Source organism: Quercus suber, unplaced genomic scaffold, assembly GCF_002906115.3.
Source record: "Quercus suber isolate HL8 unplaced genomic scaffold, Cork oak 2.0 scaffold_147, whole genome shotgun sequence".
In the NCBI taxonomy this organism is placed as follows: Eukaryota; Viridiplantae; Streptophyta; class Magnoliopsida; order Fagales; family Fagaceae; genus Quercus; species Quercus suber.
In genome coordinates this window covers 966,725-985,021 of record NW_027069608.1, presented here as the reverse complement: position 1 = coordinate 985,021, position 18,297 = coordinate 966,725, and the positions used below count along the sequence as shown (strand labels likewise).

General features: G+C 33.4%; 1 protein-coding gene and 2 long non-coding RNA genes across 3 annotated transcripts; all 3 read right to left on the bottom strand.

Annotated features, from left to right (window-relative positions):
• Positions 1-3,610: 3,610 nt before the first annotated feature.
• Positions 3,611-5,306, bottom strand: LOC136069017 (uncharacterized). Its single transcript, XR_010630303.1, has 2 exons — positions 5,065-5,306; positions 3,611-3,902 (listed from the first exon to the last, which is right to left on the bottom strand). It is a non-coding gene; the product is annotated as an uncharacterized LOC136069017 (long non-coding RNA).
• Positions 5,307-9,338: 4,032 nt separating this feature from the next.
• Positions 9,339-10,883, bottom strand: LOC136069006 (uncharacterized). The gene is made up of 2 exons (XM_065777021.1): positions 10,597-10,883; positions 9,339-9,888 (listed from the first exon to the last, which is right to left on the bottom strand). The coding sequence occupies exons 1-2, from the start codon at positions 10,859-10,861 to the stop codon at positions 9,461-9,463; spliced, it is 693 nt and encodes a 230-aa protein (XP_065633093.1). The 5' UTR covers positions 10,862-10,883; the 3' UTR covers positions 9,339-9,460.
• A 4,950-nt stretch (positions 10,884-15,833) lies between these two features.
• Positions 15,834-16,705, bottom strand: LOC112028984 (uncharacterized). The gene is made up of 2 exons (XR_002884704.2): positions 16,474-16,705; positions 15,834-16,298 (listed from the first exon to the last, which is right to left on the bottom strand). It is a non-coding gene; the product is annotated as an uncharacterized LOC112028984 (long non-coding RNA).
• Between the last annotated feature and the right edge of the window lie 1,592 nt (positions 16,706-18,297).

The following is an 18,297-nucleotide window of genomic DNA, read 5'->3' as shown; positions in this document are numbered from 1 at the left end:
ATAGCACAAATCTCAGCCGTTTAAGCCATCCAATGGCTCTGTGAAATGCCAGGTCATCAGTCCGGGTGAAAGATAAAAAAAAAAAATAACATCATATGAACACATTCCATTGCTTTGCACATTTCTTTTATTCGGACTAGTATGTAACCCCGTGCTACCGTACGAGAATAGATATATTATTAATTATGAGTTTATTCATGTTTAAAAGACTCGGTTAAGTCTAAATTCATATTATTAACTAAAAAATTTCATTAACAAAACTTAGCAGTATATATATTTTACACAGAAAGATGAACCTTGGTGACAATGTTTATCTAAAGATCCATTCACGCTTTTGAATCTTCAATTAAATTTACATTGTTCATAACCTTTACCTTCACTGAAAATTTTAAAAACATAATGACTCACATCTGCCATCCAGACATCTACAGCCGGGTCCTCTCCAATTCGCGTGAGATTCCATTGATCACTAAGTTCCTTTGCAACCTCCAAAAAGTATCATCCATTGGTCCACATCAGTGCATTCTTCATTGTTATAGGTGCCAAACCTGAACAAAAAGCCAAATATAAGGATAGTGAATTTTAGGCATAATGTGCATCTAATCACATATTAGCAATTTATAACAAATGTAAAAGATGCAAACTTTGTAAGTGAATAGTAAACAAAACTCAGTGTCAGAACCAATAAGAAAGCACTTTAATCCAAAACTCAGTGCAAATGTAAAGATGCAAACTTTGTAAGCAATTTATGACAAAGATGCAAACTTTGGCTTTGCTATCTTTTTGGAAATTATGCAATGTACCCAAACCAAGTTCTTATTGCCGATATTAATCCCTTTGGTTTTCACGTTTGACTGCAAAATCAAGAAAAAACTTAATTAGTACAGTAACTCACTTAACCCGATACATAGAAGTGGTTTTAATGAGAATGAACTCACATACATTTATCTTTTTGGAAATTATGCAATGTACCCAAACCAAGTTCTTACCACCGATATTAATCTCTTTGGTTTTCACGTTTGACTGCAAAATCAAGAAAAAATTTAATTAGCACAGTAACTCACTTGACCCGATACATAGAAGTGGTTTTAATGCGAATGAGTTTATATACATTTAGCCACATGATGCAAAATTCAACTTCAATTTCAGATTCTAGGCACATGACACAAATTTAGAACTCTAATTTGATGTGTACACGTGGCACACAATTAGAGTTCTAATTTAATTTGAAATTCAATTTTACATTCTCTCTGCTTCACTTATTATTTAGCACAGTAACTCACTTGACCCAATACATAAAAGTGGTTTTAATAAGAATGAGCTCACATACATTTATCTTTTTGAAAATTATGCAATGTACCCAAATCAAGTTCTTATTACCGATATTAATCTCTTTGGTTTTCACATTTGACTGCAAAATCAAGAAAAAACTTAATTAGCACAGTAACTCACTTGACCCGATATATAGAAGTTGTTTTAATGAGAATGAGCTCACATACATTTAGCCATATGATGCAAAATTCAACTTCAATTTCAGATTCTAGACACATGGCACAAAATTAGAACTCTAATTTGATGTGTACACGTGGCACACAATTAGAGTTCTAATTTGAAATTTAATTTCACACTCTCTCTGCTTTACCTATTAATATATATATATATATATATATATATAGATTTGGATTGTTGAGTTTTAAAACAACATAAGAACACATTCCATTGTTAGAGGAATGATCAAGCGCATAGACATGCAAAATCTGAAATAATTCTTGATGAAATGTCATATTGATTATGTAGTCGAAGTTCAAAGTGCTAATGCTAGGACAGTCCAACAAATAATGATCATTCCAAAAACACAAGGCTGCAAAGCAGCCTTAGTCAAAGATGAAACAAAAGGGTGAAGGAAAGTTGTTTTGAACATTTAGTAACAGGGGAATTGGTAAGGTCATTGGATAAGGCTTTACATTTTGGTGATGGAAGTAGTTTAGTTGAATGGTTTGTGGTGTCTTGGATAACAACAAACTGAAAAAAAAATAAATAAATAAATAATCTTTCTTCCTTCATATTTTCTGGTTCTCTCAAGCCCAGTAGGACTAATCTCTTCATCGTTGCTAGAGTTGCTTATCACTGGTGTCAGTCTGACAACCTTCCAATCTCTACCCTGACCGTGCTCCAACAGATCAGCCACACCTTTATTCTAAAGCCAACCCCAAAAAAAAAAAATTAATAACAATTAACATGATTAGATCTAGTTAGGATATTTTGATATCAGTTTTTTTCTCTCTTTTCTTTGATTTCTTTGCCAAATATTTCCCCCTTCTTTAATTAACTTTTATTTTTTGCTATAAATAATTTCTTGTGTAATGTTGTGAATTTTTTTTCTTTCCTTGATCTCTTGTTTTTGTCCACCCCTTTTTTTTTTTTTTCAGCACAGAAGCTTTAAACAATTAAGCATACTGTGAATTTAATTGGTTTGTCTTGAAATGAAATTCATGCCAAAAAAATTTCACTTGCATTTGCCATTAAATACTTTGGAGCTTGCCTTGGACCCCTTTTCAGTTATTAGAGAGTAATTTTGCTAAATTTGGATTGACTTTGCAGATGGGTATTTGTTGGTGGATAATATATTTTGTTTCTTGTAGTTAATTTTAAAGATATAAACTGTGGCTCTTGATAGGTGAACTTGAGGAGAAAATATTTGCATTTTTGCATATTATAAGTTAAGGCCTTCCAAAATATTCTGGTGATGTTATTTTGGTTCAAAAGAATTTTTGAAGTTTTGGTGATGCTATTTTTCTTTTAATACAAAATTGTCAAATATTTCTAGTTGAACTTTAATTCTTTTTGGGCATTTCTATGTTATACAGATATGGTATTTATTTATTTACTTTAATTCTACTTGAGCATTTCTATGTTATACAAATATGGTACTAATTTATAAAATAAAGCAGAAACTGTAGTTGGATTTGGGCACAATTGAGCTTATGAACAAGAGTTTGTTTTATGCACTTTCTTTATTTTCCATTTATTGTCGCAAAAAGTTATATAGAGTAATAACTAATAACTATGTCTCATGTTTTCTTGTTAACAGGATAAAATATTAGCCTTGGCTGCCATAAAGTTCAAAGTAGCTTGCCAAAAATGCTTTGAAGCATTCCATGAAGCATTGAAGTCGTGCATTATCTTACTGTCAATAGGCTAATTTTCAGTATCAATGAAACATTGAATGTATTCTTTAGTTTTGATACTTGAGTAGTTTAATGTTCATTTACAACAACTTTTACAAGGATTTAGACTACAAACCAAGAAAAATGTAATAAAATATAGTTATTCTTTTATTGATATTGGTTTGAGAATGTAATTAAATGTAATTGATTGTGTGCCTTTTATTTCTAATTTCTTGTAATGCTTCAAATTGAATAATTTTGATGATGCCCACACGGTCACAAACTGACGCAAGAGTTTGATCCAAAAATAAACAAAGCTTTATTGAAATGTACACTTTGATTACAAGGTTATTATTTCACTCAAAAACAACTTGAAAATATACACATTCATGGAACCAAAAAATTATTCACAAATTCTATAAGGATGCAAGTCGAAGCCAAAGTGTAATGAATAATAATTCCTAAGCAAAATACTTCCATTCAAAACAATTTTTGAATCATCCATATGGCTACAAAAGGTAAATGCTGAAGTTTCTACGAATATCCAAAACATATATTTTTCTACAACATTTCATCAGAATGGTAGAACTTATACAAGTGTGAGAACATGTGGTCTACACTATCATATAAAACAATCTAAAATTTAGCACTAATCCCCCTCCAGCAGCTGCCTTTTCTTGCTCTCGGTGATCAAACAAAGAATAGCATTCATTTAATTTAATCATGCCATTCAACCTAACAAAAGAAGAAAGAGTGATTTCAATGATAAACATATATCAAAATTTCAAACTAACAGTAGCCATAAGTGAAGCTATAAGATCATTATCTGATAAATATGTAAGTTTGTTGAGGCCTTGAGTGTTTAGCTTAGGAACTTCCATCTTAAGAACTCAGCTAAAGGACCAACATTAAAAGTGAAATACAAAGTAGATCATATAGTATGAATGTTCAAGAGATACATTTAATTTCTTCATAATCAACAACAAAATATAATAACTGCATAGTCCAAATTTAAATGAGGGCAATCAGAAAATAACAAATGTATTTTGCATTAAGGAGAAGCAAAGATGAGATATTCACCAACTAAAAAAAAAGCGCCGAAGAAAAATTACGTACACTCCAAGGCAAGCTCAAAGTGGCAAATGCAAGTGCAAATTTTTTGGCATGAAGAACCAAAAAGATATTAAGGAAGAGAGGGATTTTTTTTTTCAAGACACCATAAATCCATTTTGCTAAACTACTTCCATCACCAACATGTAAAGTCTTATCCAATGACCTTACTTATTCCTCTGTTACTAAATGTTACTAAATGTCCCAGCACAACCCTTTGAACTTAGGCCACACAATTTCATCAAGAATTATTTCATATTTTGCGGGTCTATGCACTTGATCATTCCTCTAGCAATGGAATTTGTGTGCAAAGATAGTAATCATTGGTGCATTTTATCAAACAGATGGAGTGTAGAAGGAATGAACATAATAGGACATAAAATTCCTAAATACCATATACAAAAATCATTCAACATACATCATTCCATCAAAGACTAACCATAATCATCAAAGATATCAACATGAGAATCAAAAGAAAAAAAAATCATCAAGAACACGTATGACAGAAAATTTCATGGGCAAGAGATCAATTTGATTGAGTGACTAAGCTTAGCAATTTAATTTTCCATTTATAATTTTACATAGATTCAGTGAAGTATCAACATCAAATTCATGAAAATACATAATTACACAAGTCATGTGAAAAAAAAAAAACTTGAGAATAAAGAAGAGAAATAGAGATAATAAAAAACTTGTATTAGCATAGGTATAAAATAAAAACTTGTATCTCCAGTTCCCACTCAGTCCTTAATTTTTTTTTTTTTTTTTTTTTTTTCCTACAATCAACCTTTCAAGAGTTATTGTAGAAGAATGATGAAAAAAAAGTTTAAAAGTTGGGATATCTTGGAGAAAAAAATAACTTTCAGGTTTAGAAGAAGAAGAGGACGAAGATTCGCAAAGCCCATGAAATGATTGAAGCAGAAACTGAGGGTGGCAGTGACAGCAAAGGGGAGGAGGAGGACTGGAGAAGTGTGAGGTTTTTTTTTCTATTTGAAATAATGAGATGTAGATTGTAAAAATTATTGGCAGGTTATGTTTTTTTTTTCAACTTTCATGCGGATTGATGACTTGGCATTTTATAGGAGCCATTGGATAGCTTAAACGGCTGAGATTTATGCTATTGCACACCGTGCAATATCTAGGGTATTGCACAATGGGCCGGCCTAACCCATTTTTACTTGGCCCATGGGCTGGTTATAGATTTTGAATAGAAACTCTGTGAACATATACATCTCGTTTAAGTGCAAAATGGGCGTTACGCTACATCAATAAGCATTTTTAAGAGGCCTTAATGTAATGATCAAGAAGTCTGCCAAGCTTTTCTAACTATGTAATGACTAGAAGAAGTCTGCATTTTCATCCTGCAAGACAGGGACAAGCCTATGATTTTAAGCTGGGGGGGGAGCCGGAGATAAGAAAAAAAAATTTCAAATACGTATCCATATAGTATTAATAAACTATCAACCAAGATAAATACAAAAAAATCATTGTTTCTTAATATATTAAGATACAATCATCTAGCAACAAAAACAAAAAACACGAAACACGATTGTTTCTTAATACAATCATCTATGAAAAAGAAACTCGATACTCTTTCAAATTTTCAAAATCATCTACGATTGAATCCAAACTAAATGTCGAAGGTATATCCTTTTCAATGTATAATATCAAAAAGTCCATCAAAAAATTATTTTCCATTTTATTTTGAAGGTTATTTTTGACAACTTTCATAACTGAAAATGCGCGCTTTGTAGTAGCAATAGAAACTAAAAGAGTAGGCACAAGTCTCACCATTCTATAAACAAATTTGTAGTGTTCTGAATTTCTAGTTCTCATTAACCATTGACACAACTCAGATAAACTTTTCAATATTTTGAACTCTGGATCCTAGACCACATTATGCTCAAAATGATAAAACTCTTTCTCCAACATTTGTTTGTCATAATTTGTGAAATCTTGTGGATAGAAATTCTTTACCAACAAACAAAGATCACTACTTTTAAAAGATTTTAATGTCTCTCGAGGTTCTAAAACTAAGTTAAGCCTAAGTAACTCTATTGCATCTTCATTAAACCAATGATTTAGTTCCTATAGTTGAAAATCTATTGTAGCATAAAAAATATTTACTCGATTATGATGCTCGATTGTAATGTTATCTTGCTGATTACAAGCTCGACCTCGCCTCGTGACATAACAAGCATTCATATCTAGGACATCAATGCAATGCTTCTCACAAAATGATGTCACAGTGGTAAGTAAGCCATCCCATCCATCATCTCTAAATTTTTGGATAAGTGCTTTAGTAGATGAAACTAAATGCATGACATTTAAAATGTCTTAAGATTAGCTTTGCAAAGCTTGACAAAGTTTATCAGTGATCTCTATAGTTTCCTTCTCAAGATGCAAGATGAAGACAAATTCAAATGAAGTTAAACCATCATAAACTGACTCTACTTCTGCCCAATGTTCTCCATCACTTGCATCATCAATTATATTTAGTAAAACTTCAACAGTTGAAGTAAATATCCTGAATAAGCTAGAAACTAATCTAAAATGTGAACTCCAACGTGTTTCTACAAGTCGTTGTAAAGTGACAATTTGATTAAGTTCACTTCCGGTCTCAAGTTCTTCAAGATCAATCAAACGTGCTATTTCATTAGCATTGGAAACTTTCAATTGCTCATTATGCTTGCATGAAGCATTAACAATTTTGATCAAAAAAAGCAATTTAAGAAAAAACCCACTAATGGGGACAACTTGTTTTGATGCTTTTACTAATGCCAATTGTAAGCGATGTGCAAAACACAATGGATATAGTAAGCATACGGGCAATCATTCAAAATCAAAACTTGTAATCCATTCCACATATCTTGCATGTTGCTTGCTCCATCATATCCTTGCCCTCGAATATTTTGTATATCTAAGCAATGTTGAGATAACGAAGAATATATCCCCTTCTTTAGAGTCAAATCCATAGTGTCAACAACATGAATAAGCCTAAAAAAAATTTCTTTCACAAAGCTTTCTGCATCAACATATTTAAAAACCACAGTCATTTGTTCTTTCATGAACTCGTCACGAGCTTCATCAACCATTATGCAAAACTTTGCATCACCAATTTCTTCCAGCATAGCCTTCTTCACTTTGGCAGAGAAAGCATGTATAATTTCCTTTTGAATCCTAGGTGATGTGTAAGTTGCATTTTTGGGAGCTTTTTCTATTATTTTAGAACCTTCTCAATCCAAAAAGTCACAATACCCAATGATTCAAGAAAGTTCCCACGATTTAATGAACTAAAACTTTCATTTCGACCTCTAAAAGGTATAGTTTGAAAGGCAAGATGTCGGACAATAAAAACTGAGACCTTCAGTTGCAACCAATTATTTGCAATTTGTTCTGTAGTGAAATGGTCAACTACCCTTTGTAAATGTTGCCATTGGTTCACCAAATCCTTACACATTTGCTCGGCAACTCTATGAGCTGAGTTAGGATTTTTTCCTATATGACCTTGAAAATAACAATTGTTGCCCTCAACTTTTTTCCAATTTCTAAATCCATCAATAGTGAATGTATTTTGTCCCACAAGCCCATTTGGATTATGAAAGACAAAGTAGGGTAGACAATAAGCTGCATCTGTCGTAGGAGAATATTCAAGCCATGTTGAATTATATTCAAACCAAGAAACTTGAAAGCTACAATTGTGTTTTCCACTTTTTTTGTGTGTCTTTAGAGGAGGTTGGTGCGGACCATTTTTAATGTAAACCTGTCAAATTTCATCATGTTGATCAACATGATATTCTCATATTTGTTTGCGTGTTCCGGGACCATAATCCAAAGAATCAAGAACAAATTTTTGAAATTGTGTTTGAGAGATATAGTTATTTTTCGAAATTGGGATATCGACATTTTTTGGAATTGGGGAATGAATATTTCTTGAGATTGGAACATTGACATTTTCCGGAATTGGGGAATGACTATTTTCTAGAATTGGAACATCCACATTTTCTAGAATTTGAATAGCAACATTAGTTGTTGGCAATCCCACGTTGACTTTGGAAGAATTTGAATCTTTTATTTTGAAAAAATCAAGCATTGTAGTTGATTTTTTCCATGATCTACAAATAAAATAAGAATCATATATATTATTGCACAAACGATTGTTGTTACTAACTAAAGCCAATACTACAATCTAGGTAATACGCATGATGCATTTAATTATAAATTTAGTATTTCTCACTTCTTTTCAATTTATAAATTTATCTAATTTAACATTATGAGTTAACAATAGATGCAATGTGAATTACTGTTATTTTCTTAAATTTGCGTTACAATTTTCTATATTATATAATTTGTTTTTTTCTTTTTGTCTTTGGTCTGCCTTTGATGATATTGTAACTGTAGTTGGATTGCCCAGAGTGGTTTGTGCTTGTTTGATAGATAGGTGTTTGCTATAAAGAGTGATTGTCCGGGGAAAACAGTAACCTCTGCTTTACAGCGATTGTATATCACATTGACATGGCCAAACAAGGCCAGGGGCAAGTAAGTAGGTCTAATTTCATGTTTCCTAGCATTTGTATTTGCATTTATTTGTTTGGTTAATTATTACACTAGATTAGATAATATTTTTCTTAGGGTTTTAGAGGAAACTCTTAGCGGTAACCCAATCTTCCAAATCGTGTGATGTTAAAAAAGCAGTGAGAAATTGCATTTTTGGAATCGAGAAAATTCTACGGAATTGAAAACGCAATCCCGCAAATATTGCCTAGCCCAAAGTATGCCTAGAATTGCGATTTGCTAAACTGCCATTTTGAGCAATCTAAACACCTAAACAAATGAGTTCTTTGTATAACATAGATTACTACTTGTATTTTGGTAATATGGTAGCATTCAAAGATTGGCTGACTACTTAAATATCAAGTTCTATATGGTAGACCCTTAGTTTTCTTTGTTTTGTCTATCACTTCCTTTTATTTTATATCAACAATAAAATTTTCCCATCAACACCCAAAATAATATTTTTTTAAAGAAATTTTTTATATTTTATTTCTTGAGAAACAGAAAGAAAGAAATTGTTTTATATCTTAGAAATTAGAATTAAAAATGAGAAAGATTAGCGAGAAGGCTACAAAAATTAAGTGGGACCCTACTGTTGAGATTAGTGGCCTTCACTATTTAATGCCCCTTCAATTACATACGGCAGCCACGTGGCTATCTTCGTTCGGTGGCAGTAGAAGGAAAACGGCGAACGTATCTAAACTGTCTTCTTCCATGAAAGGATTACCAGAACCAATAGAACCACCGAGTTGACTCGGAAACTCAACCACTCCAAACCCCTCGCTCACCAACACGTTAAGACACTCACCTGTCCATGGCCGAACCTCACTCGCTGCCCAAACAACTGTCTCTTTCCTACACACCTTCTTCAGCGTTTTCGCCAGCGCTGCCATTTCCTCCATGTCAAAGAACACGTCGGACATCAAAACCAGGTCGAAGTCGAACCCATAAAACTCGCTGGAAGACTCGTCCGATCCCCAAACGAGTTGCCTCACTTCGACTCGGTCTCCAAGCCCATTTACTTCAATGTTGTTTATGAGCTGGAAAGCACGGGTGCGGCCCCAGAGGCGCCGCACCCGCGTCCGATACGCACGGACGCGGCGACGCGCCGCGGACACCGTTGGCCGCGTGTCCGTGCCGCGTCGGGCCGCGTCGGCCACGTGGCGAAGCCGACTCGAGCCGACGCGGCTCAAATCGGGCCGACTCGGCTCGATTCGGGCCGTTTCGGCCGTTTCGGCCATTTCGGCCGTATCGGCCGAAACCGCCGATACGGCCGGTTCAGGCCGAAATTTAAAAAAAAAAAAAAAAAAAAAAAAGGTGCAAAACGCACCGTTTGACTTAACCTAAAACCTAAAACACTCTCACACACTCTCACTTTGTCCAGAAACTCCAAAACCCTCCGTCCCTCCATTGCTCTCCATCGCTCGGCTCTCTCTTCTCTCTGTGCTCTCTGGTTGCTGCCTTGCTGGGCTGTTCGAACATCATGGAATGTTTTAGACTTTTAGTTTTAATCTTGTGGGTTGTATTTTATTTATGAACATCATGTTTTAGTTATTAAATTTGGTATATGTTTATATAATGTGAAAAGTTATGCTTAGCAATATATTAAAAATATAAATAAAAATATTTTTAATAATTTTTTAATCGCCGTGTCCCGCCGCACCCGCACCCAATTTTTTCAAAAATTGCCGAGTCCCGCACCCGCACCCGCACCCGCACCCGAATCTCGAAACACACCCGTGCTTCCTAGTTTATGAGCCCGTGTCAATGTCAGTGAGCACGACTCGGCTAGCACCCAGCAGAGCCGCGGTCAAGCCTGGAAGTCCAGCTCCTGCGCCGAGCTCGAGGACGGTTTTGTCGTGGAAGTCGAAGGTGAGTCGGCCCTGAGTGGCTATCCACTCTGACAAAACCAGGGACGAGTTCCAAAGCCATGACCCGGTGAGAACTCGGCCAGTGACTGAGTCGCATACATCTTCGAGTTCGTGGATTACTAGGGTCGTGTCTGCTACTTGGATTTCTCGAACACCCATTGTCTCCGACCTTCACTCTACTATTGTCTCTGTGTGTGTGTGTGTGTGTTTTTTTTTATGGGACTATTGTCTGTGTGTTTGAAACTGATTAAAGAGTCTCTTTTTAGTCATGTTAACATGCTTGCCTTTTATAGTAAAATATTTATGATTTACTATACTTAGACTTAACGAGTTAATGTAGCATGTGGTAGTTGTCGACCTTGTGGTTAAGCGAAGAAATTTTAGGGTTTTGGCTTGGTGTGGAGAGCTCCAGTACGTGCTGGGAGAAAAGATATGATATATATATATATATATATATGTCCTAAAATAATGTTCACGTGTAAGTTTAGTATTTCGCAAAAGTACTAAGCCTTACCCATAATTTTAATTTTATTTGTTATAAATTTAGAGTAAATTATTAACCTTAAATGATTAGTCTTTATGCATACTTTGTGGATTTTTGTAACATATAATTTAAGACAGTAAAAAATATAAATGTTTAGACTCAACATAGCATATAAGTTCCAGTTAACTCAATTAGTAAAGTCTCTAATGGTTGAATAAGAGATCTGGTGTTCAATTTCTGCCTACACCAAAAATTGATTGATATCTTAGTCTGATAATAAGAGCTATCATCAGGAGCGAACACTATAAATTGAAACTCTTATCGTATCATGCCAATTAATTTTTAGATGCTTTCTCTTTCTCTTTTTCTTTTTCTCTTGTCACATTCACTCTTTTAGTCTCAACAGAAATTTTAACTAGGTATATATGAGAGAATGCTATTTATTTTTCTGTATTTTAAAATTAAAATACCCTGCAAAAAGGGTGAAAAAAAAAATACCATATTTAAAAAACCATAAAATAGACAAGTTGCTGGGAATATTTTGCATGCTAATTTGTGCTTAGATTCTGGAGCTCAATAGTCAATACCGCCTTCTACTTCATCAAAATGGCATATGCGTTGCCCACTAAACGCAATATGTTACCAATGTCTCACTAAAGTCAAGCAAAGAGGATAAACATAGAAAAGAGAATATTTAAAGGTATAGGTAAACGGTAAACCGTTACCAATTAATTTACTACAACGTCCATATATAGTTACTTTTTTATGTGCTCTCAAAGCAAGAACCCAATGCTCCTGAATTCGAATCTTAGTAGGAGTCATTATGTTGCTAGTTAATTTGGCTAAAATACTTATGCCTTCTATCGTTTGAAAACATTATTATACACTTTGATCAATAGGGTTGATGTTAGGTTATGAATCACCTCACATGTGGAAGAATCTACAACCCTTTTAATTACTATCTAGTGTGGGTTTGGATCCATGTTTCCTGCGTTGCGTCTTGCGTTTACGTTTCTTTTTCTTTTTCTTCATTTTTTTTTTTTTTGCTACTATGCATGCGTTTAAGGGACAAACGGCTACTATTCATGAATAGTAGCCGTATATTGTTGACTTTTCAGCCTTTTTTATCAGACTCGTGGGTCCCGTAAATAGTGCATGAAACTCACAAATCTCATTTTTCAGCAACTTTTTCATTAAAACTGGGTCTCACAGTACTATTCATACATTTAAAAACTATTTTGCTATAGTGTTTTCAGTTTTCAGTTTCAGCAAAATAAGTTATATTTAAACGGAACTCTAGTAACTCTAGTCCCCTCAAAGTTCTAACATTAGATTCTCCACAAGCAGTGATGCTATAATGATTACCTATAAATAAGATGAACTTATTTGTGGATCCCGCATAACTGTGTGGAGTAAATATTATAAGAGAGATTATTGACTTATGAGATAAATGTTGCATATGAGGTGGAGAGTACCCACCAAGCCAAAATAGTCATAAGTTTCGACATTTGGCTTATTAAATCTATGAACCATAGTTTGTTCTTTTTCTTTCTTTCTTTTTATCTGTTTGTGAGTTTTTTAATTTTTTTACTTGTTTGAAGTGATTGCAATTTACAGGTGGTCCGATAAAATTTGTCAAATTTCAAATTGATTGATTATGGAATATGGATTAGGATCGATTATTTGACTTCATGTTTAAAAAGATGTGATTCGGCATTGCCTCAATTAAGATGACTTTTTATGCTAGAAGGAGGAAATGCAAGTAACAACAATTTATGAAAAGTAATTAAATTAAATTCTACGTTACCAAGTATGAGAACTAAAACTACTAAGTAAAATCATATGTCATTGTGTTCCAAGCAGCTAAGTTATCCATAGTCATGCTAAGTTATCCATAGAGTTGTTCGAAGTCTAATAAATCTAAATAGTTAATAATTCAAAGGTAAAAAATGCAAAACAATAAACAAATCATAGCCTAATTAATAGCATTCTGAATTAAAATTGTATAAACGAGATTAAAGTGAATAACAAGATTACAAGCAAGGACTTACAAGCACGAATACATTCTAATGTCCTATGAAGTATGAACTACAAGCGAATCTCCTAAGGAACTCAATATTACAAGAAAATGATATGCTTTCTGTATAGGCAAGTTTGTCATTGGAGAGTTTTGTTCTTTTTTCCTTTTTCTTTTTTAAATGACTCTATTTATATTTAAACCTCGACAGTTACCAACAGTTGTTCCTTACATGTGTCTTTTCTGCATGTCTCTTTCTCCTTCAACTTAAACGACACTTATCTTGTTGTTGAATGGTGCTTTGTAACTTCTAAAAACTACTTCAATGCCACTTGTCTCTTCCGCATACATGGGTTGGTAACTCCCATGGGAACTGCCCTTTCTACTCCAACATCACTTTTCCTGTTTCCGTGATTTTACAAGTGTAATTTTCTTGTTATACCACTTTTCATGTTCTTCGCAATTCTAGTACCAACACCCTCTCTCTTTGGCCATTGGAAGAACTAATTACTAACGCTGACACTGACCTTCACTGCTTTCTCTCATGGATGATTGCAAACGCTGATATAAAAATTGGGGTTCAAATGTATTGTATCAATATAGATCTGTATGAGAAGTGTTACGTCTATAATATTTTCACAATACTTTTACAACAAATTATAAGTGGTAAATTTTTATTCGTTCTAATTGGAATTTATAACTTAAATTATTTTTTTGCCGCCCAGTGACAACAAATAATAACCTTCTAATTTCATGGATATTCTCACAAATGAGGATTGCTTCCTTCAAGAATTTTTTGTTTGAACCATACAAGGTTTTTTATAAAATTAAAGGTGAGTTGCTGGTGATCTAGGACAAGATATCATGGTAGTTAAAGGTTGATTATTTTTTCTCTTTGGCCACGTGGCAGCATCCCATTCACTCATTAATAACCATTTTGAGCTACGTGACATTATTTCAAGGTTGGGCCAAGGCATGCAAGAAAAGCCAATAGTAGAAACTCCCTACATATCTAAACGGATTGGGTTCTTGCTTACTTAGGGCATTTGGACTGGGTCTCAAGCCGATAACTTGACTTCACAAAAAAAAAGTCAAATCTATTGTCATTATTCATTTTTCCAAGGTAGATCCACCGAAAGCAGTTTGAATATCGTAGATAAATAGTGTCATATTTGGTGACAACAGTAATGACTTCAGCAATTTTTTAGTATATGTCGATAGTAGCAAACTTGAGATCATAGGGTTGAAACAAGGAATCAGACCTCAAATAAATCCGAACTAACAATTGGGCCATGCCCAAACAAAGATCCATCATAAGGATAGTAAGGATTTTCATCATTAGCAACAGAGGCTTCAGAGGATGTCTTGGACTCATTATCTAAATCATCTTCATCGTCTTGGAGGGGCTATCAAATCTTTTTTCTTGATTCCATGGAGAACAGACTTCTTTTTGGACTTATCAAACTTACTGGAAGAGGAAGCAGGTTGAGGTAGAGTAGCTTGAGTAATTTGATAAACGGAAGCTATATATTATCAAAATAAATGTAAATAATGTAAATATAAATATCGAATATTATTATCAAAATAATGTAAATGTAAATACTGAATATTATTATCAAAATAAACACTAATAGGAAATAGTGGTAGAAACGATTATTTCCAAGTAGGAAAGAAATAAGATTACAAGAGTAGATAGCTAGAGAAGTAAGAGGAAGTAAATGAGAATATGAAGCCAAAAATTAAGTTCTGATTACAAATGAAGAGAAGCATGTCTTTTATAGGTAGAAAGCTATTTGAATATTGGGGAGCAGAAGGAATCACGGATAAATAGTTAACAGTAAATTTGACTTTCATACTATTTATTTTACTAGGGTAAGGGCTCGTTTGGATACAGCTGAAAACTGAAAATTGAAAACTGAAAAACACTGTAACAAAATAATTTTTAAATATGTAAATAGTATCGTGTGACCCATTTTTAATGAAAAAGTTACTAAAAAGTGAGGTTTGTGGATTCCGTGAACAGTGTACAAGACCCACTGATTTGCTGAAAATGATGAGAAAAGTCCAAATTTGCGGCTACTGTTCATAAACAGTGCATGAACAGTAGCCGTAAGTCTCACAAAAGTGTGCCAAAAAAAAAAAATCGCCAGACGCAGATGCGCTGGGTTTTTCAGCCCAATCCAAACATAACCTAAATCTAACTAGTATATAATAATAATAATTAATTAGTATATAATGATAAAATTGAGTCTTCACATTAAGGATGGGTGATAGGCCAGTGTTGCATCGTATATTAATATTAATCCATCTATAAGTATATGAAAATCTTAAAATAACTTTTTTTTTTTTTGGTAAGAAAAGCAATTCCTCATATGAATTGGATTTAATAAACACATGAATAAATTAATTGAGACTATTGCCAGAGTTTTTTTTTTTTTTTGATAGGACTATTGGCAGAGTTGTTTCTAAAGGAATGCAAAGGATGTTATATATATATATATATATATATCGTATGAGTTTTTAAATTATCATCAATAAGAGTATTGTTTTGGGATGTATAAAGTTGAATTATAAAGTTCTTGATAATACAAATTACTTTCAATTACATATGATTACAATCACACAACAAATACACACTCCAAACATAGTCTATGATTATTATACCATAGAAACATACGTACGCTACACCATGCAGACTAATAGGTAACAATTATAGGTTAAAAACCCAAACCGCATACAACTTATGCCATGCATCTATAGCATGACTTTACGTTTTTCTTTCCTTTTTTGCTTGGTCTAGCTCAAGGATTATTTAACCAATATATTATATACATAGCAAGCATCATCATTGAACTAGTTACACTACGGTTTAACAGGCCCACCGCCACTATAGCCTTCGAATTCCTGTCTAGGAATGGTATGGTGATTCATATCGTTTACTTGGCCTTCAACTTCGCCATTCTGGCCCTTTTCTGGCTGCTGCTGCTGCACTTCAGCCATCAACGTTCTCTGAGTTGTGGCCATACAAGTGCCCACCATCAACAAGACTAGAGCCAGTGCTATAAACCTCATGATTCTTCAGCTTTTACTGTTCACTGCCATCCAGAAACCAAAATAGCAAAAACAAAACAAAAGTTTAGAATAATTAAAGAATATTGAGTTATTCTTAAGGGAACTGGATTAATAATCAGTTAGCATACAAAAGATTATCATGAATATTAACTAAATATCTATATTTTCTTAAGGTAAAATAGAGAATATTTTACTTACCAAACTAGAGAGTAAAAACTTATCTAGATTTAGGAATTTATGGGGAGGAAGAAGAAGTTTAAGCAATTTATAAGCCATTCTAGGATTAATAGGGGTTGACTGTAAACATTTAACAATATGATTCAGTGATGGAGTCTCCACCACCAAAAGAGGCAAGATTGAGTGGGATGCCCATATAATTGAATTTAAATGGTTTTTAAAACGATTACATGATGAAGTTGAAAGAATTTCTGGTCCGCATTAATTTGGCACTATAAATAGTAAGATTCCACATTTCCAACCTTCAGGTAAAAAAACAAAAACTGAAAAACGTCAATCAAGCAATCAACCAAGTCGGTAAATTTCCTGTAGCAATATTGCCGTGTGATGTAAAACCATGTTACACCTGTCCCAAAACTTATGTCTATCAGTCTATGAAACAATTTTTCTATTACTGTACACACTTTTGTCGCAACTTGAGAATATCCAAAATTAAAAATTAAAAAATATTTTGTCACAACTTGATGATATTTGCAATAATAATTGATAAACCATTATTTTTATATAATTCATTACTCTTTTCACTATTCAAGTGGTAAGAATTATGAAATACAAAGTTGCGTCTATAAATTCTGTTTATGAAAAGATTTAATTAAATTTCTCTCAAAAAAAAAAAAAACTGTTTAAGTCAAGGTGCGAGATTTCAAAATGCTTTTGGCTTCAACAATCACATTGCTGACATCATGTTTTCTAGAAATTAGCCCCACCTTAGTCATAAGACTCATAAGGAAGATATACAGTCAAGAATTAGAAATAAGGGCTGCTAGATGTGTAATCAAAGATGCTAGAATTAATGTTTTCTTAGAGAGAGAGAGAGCCTGGTTTGATAACTCGGAAAATTTAAGTGATCGCTACATCTTTACTATATTGAATTTTACATTAAATTGAACCCAATATAAGGTATATATAGAAAAATATTAAGTCTAGAATGATAACCCTAAAACCATATTGTAGTCGGTTGTATTGCAAAACCATGGTCTATATATTTGTAGTATAATTTATTGTATACTAATAAACTTTTGTTTGGAATGCGAGACCGTTAAGTATAATGTGACGTGGCTAGACATGGAATGGAACACATGCGACAAGCAACAACAATATTTGGCAAAAGGAGTGAAGGCTGGAGATAGCTACTATAGTTAGTAGATGGCTACAGTACTGGTGGCCAAAGGACTTCAATAAAGCAACAGTGATTGGAAGAGGGCATACTTGAGGTATATGTTGGCAGTAACGAAAGTCAATTATGAACGATGAGGATGGCAACTCTGATAAGCATATGTATATATAGGAGAGTGGAATTGTCCACAGGAAGATACATATATTGGTAGAGGAAAACATCATAAGAACAAAAAGACATTGTGTGGTGAGGTGCATGAGTAATTCGTCAGCCTTTAGAGAACCAAATAGGGGCATAAGAGCATCCACATTGGTTCCATATTAGAATTTGGGTAAATTGTACTAACTTAGCTCCCTTAAGGTTTTTGCTATTTCTCGCACAACTTTTATACTTTGAAATAAGACACTTATGTCATTTTTAATGTTGAGAGAGAGAGAGAGAGATTAAAGTGGTTTATGTTGATGATTTATGCTCACAATGAAAAATTCTTAACGACTACATTTTGCCATATTGAATTGTGTATTACATTGAACCTAATATAAGGTATATATGAAAAAAATTATTAATCTTAATAAGATAAGCTTAAAATCACGATAAACTGCTATCTAAGATATTTTATAAAATTTTGATCTACATATGTATGATAAAATTTATTATATTCTAACGGT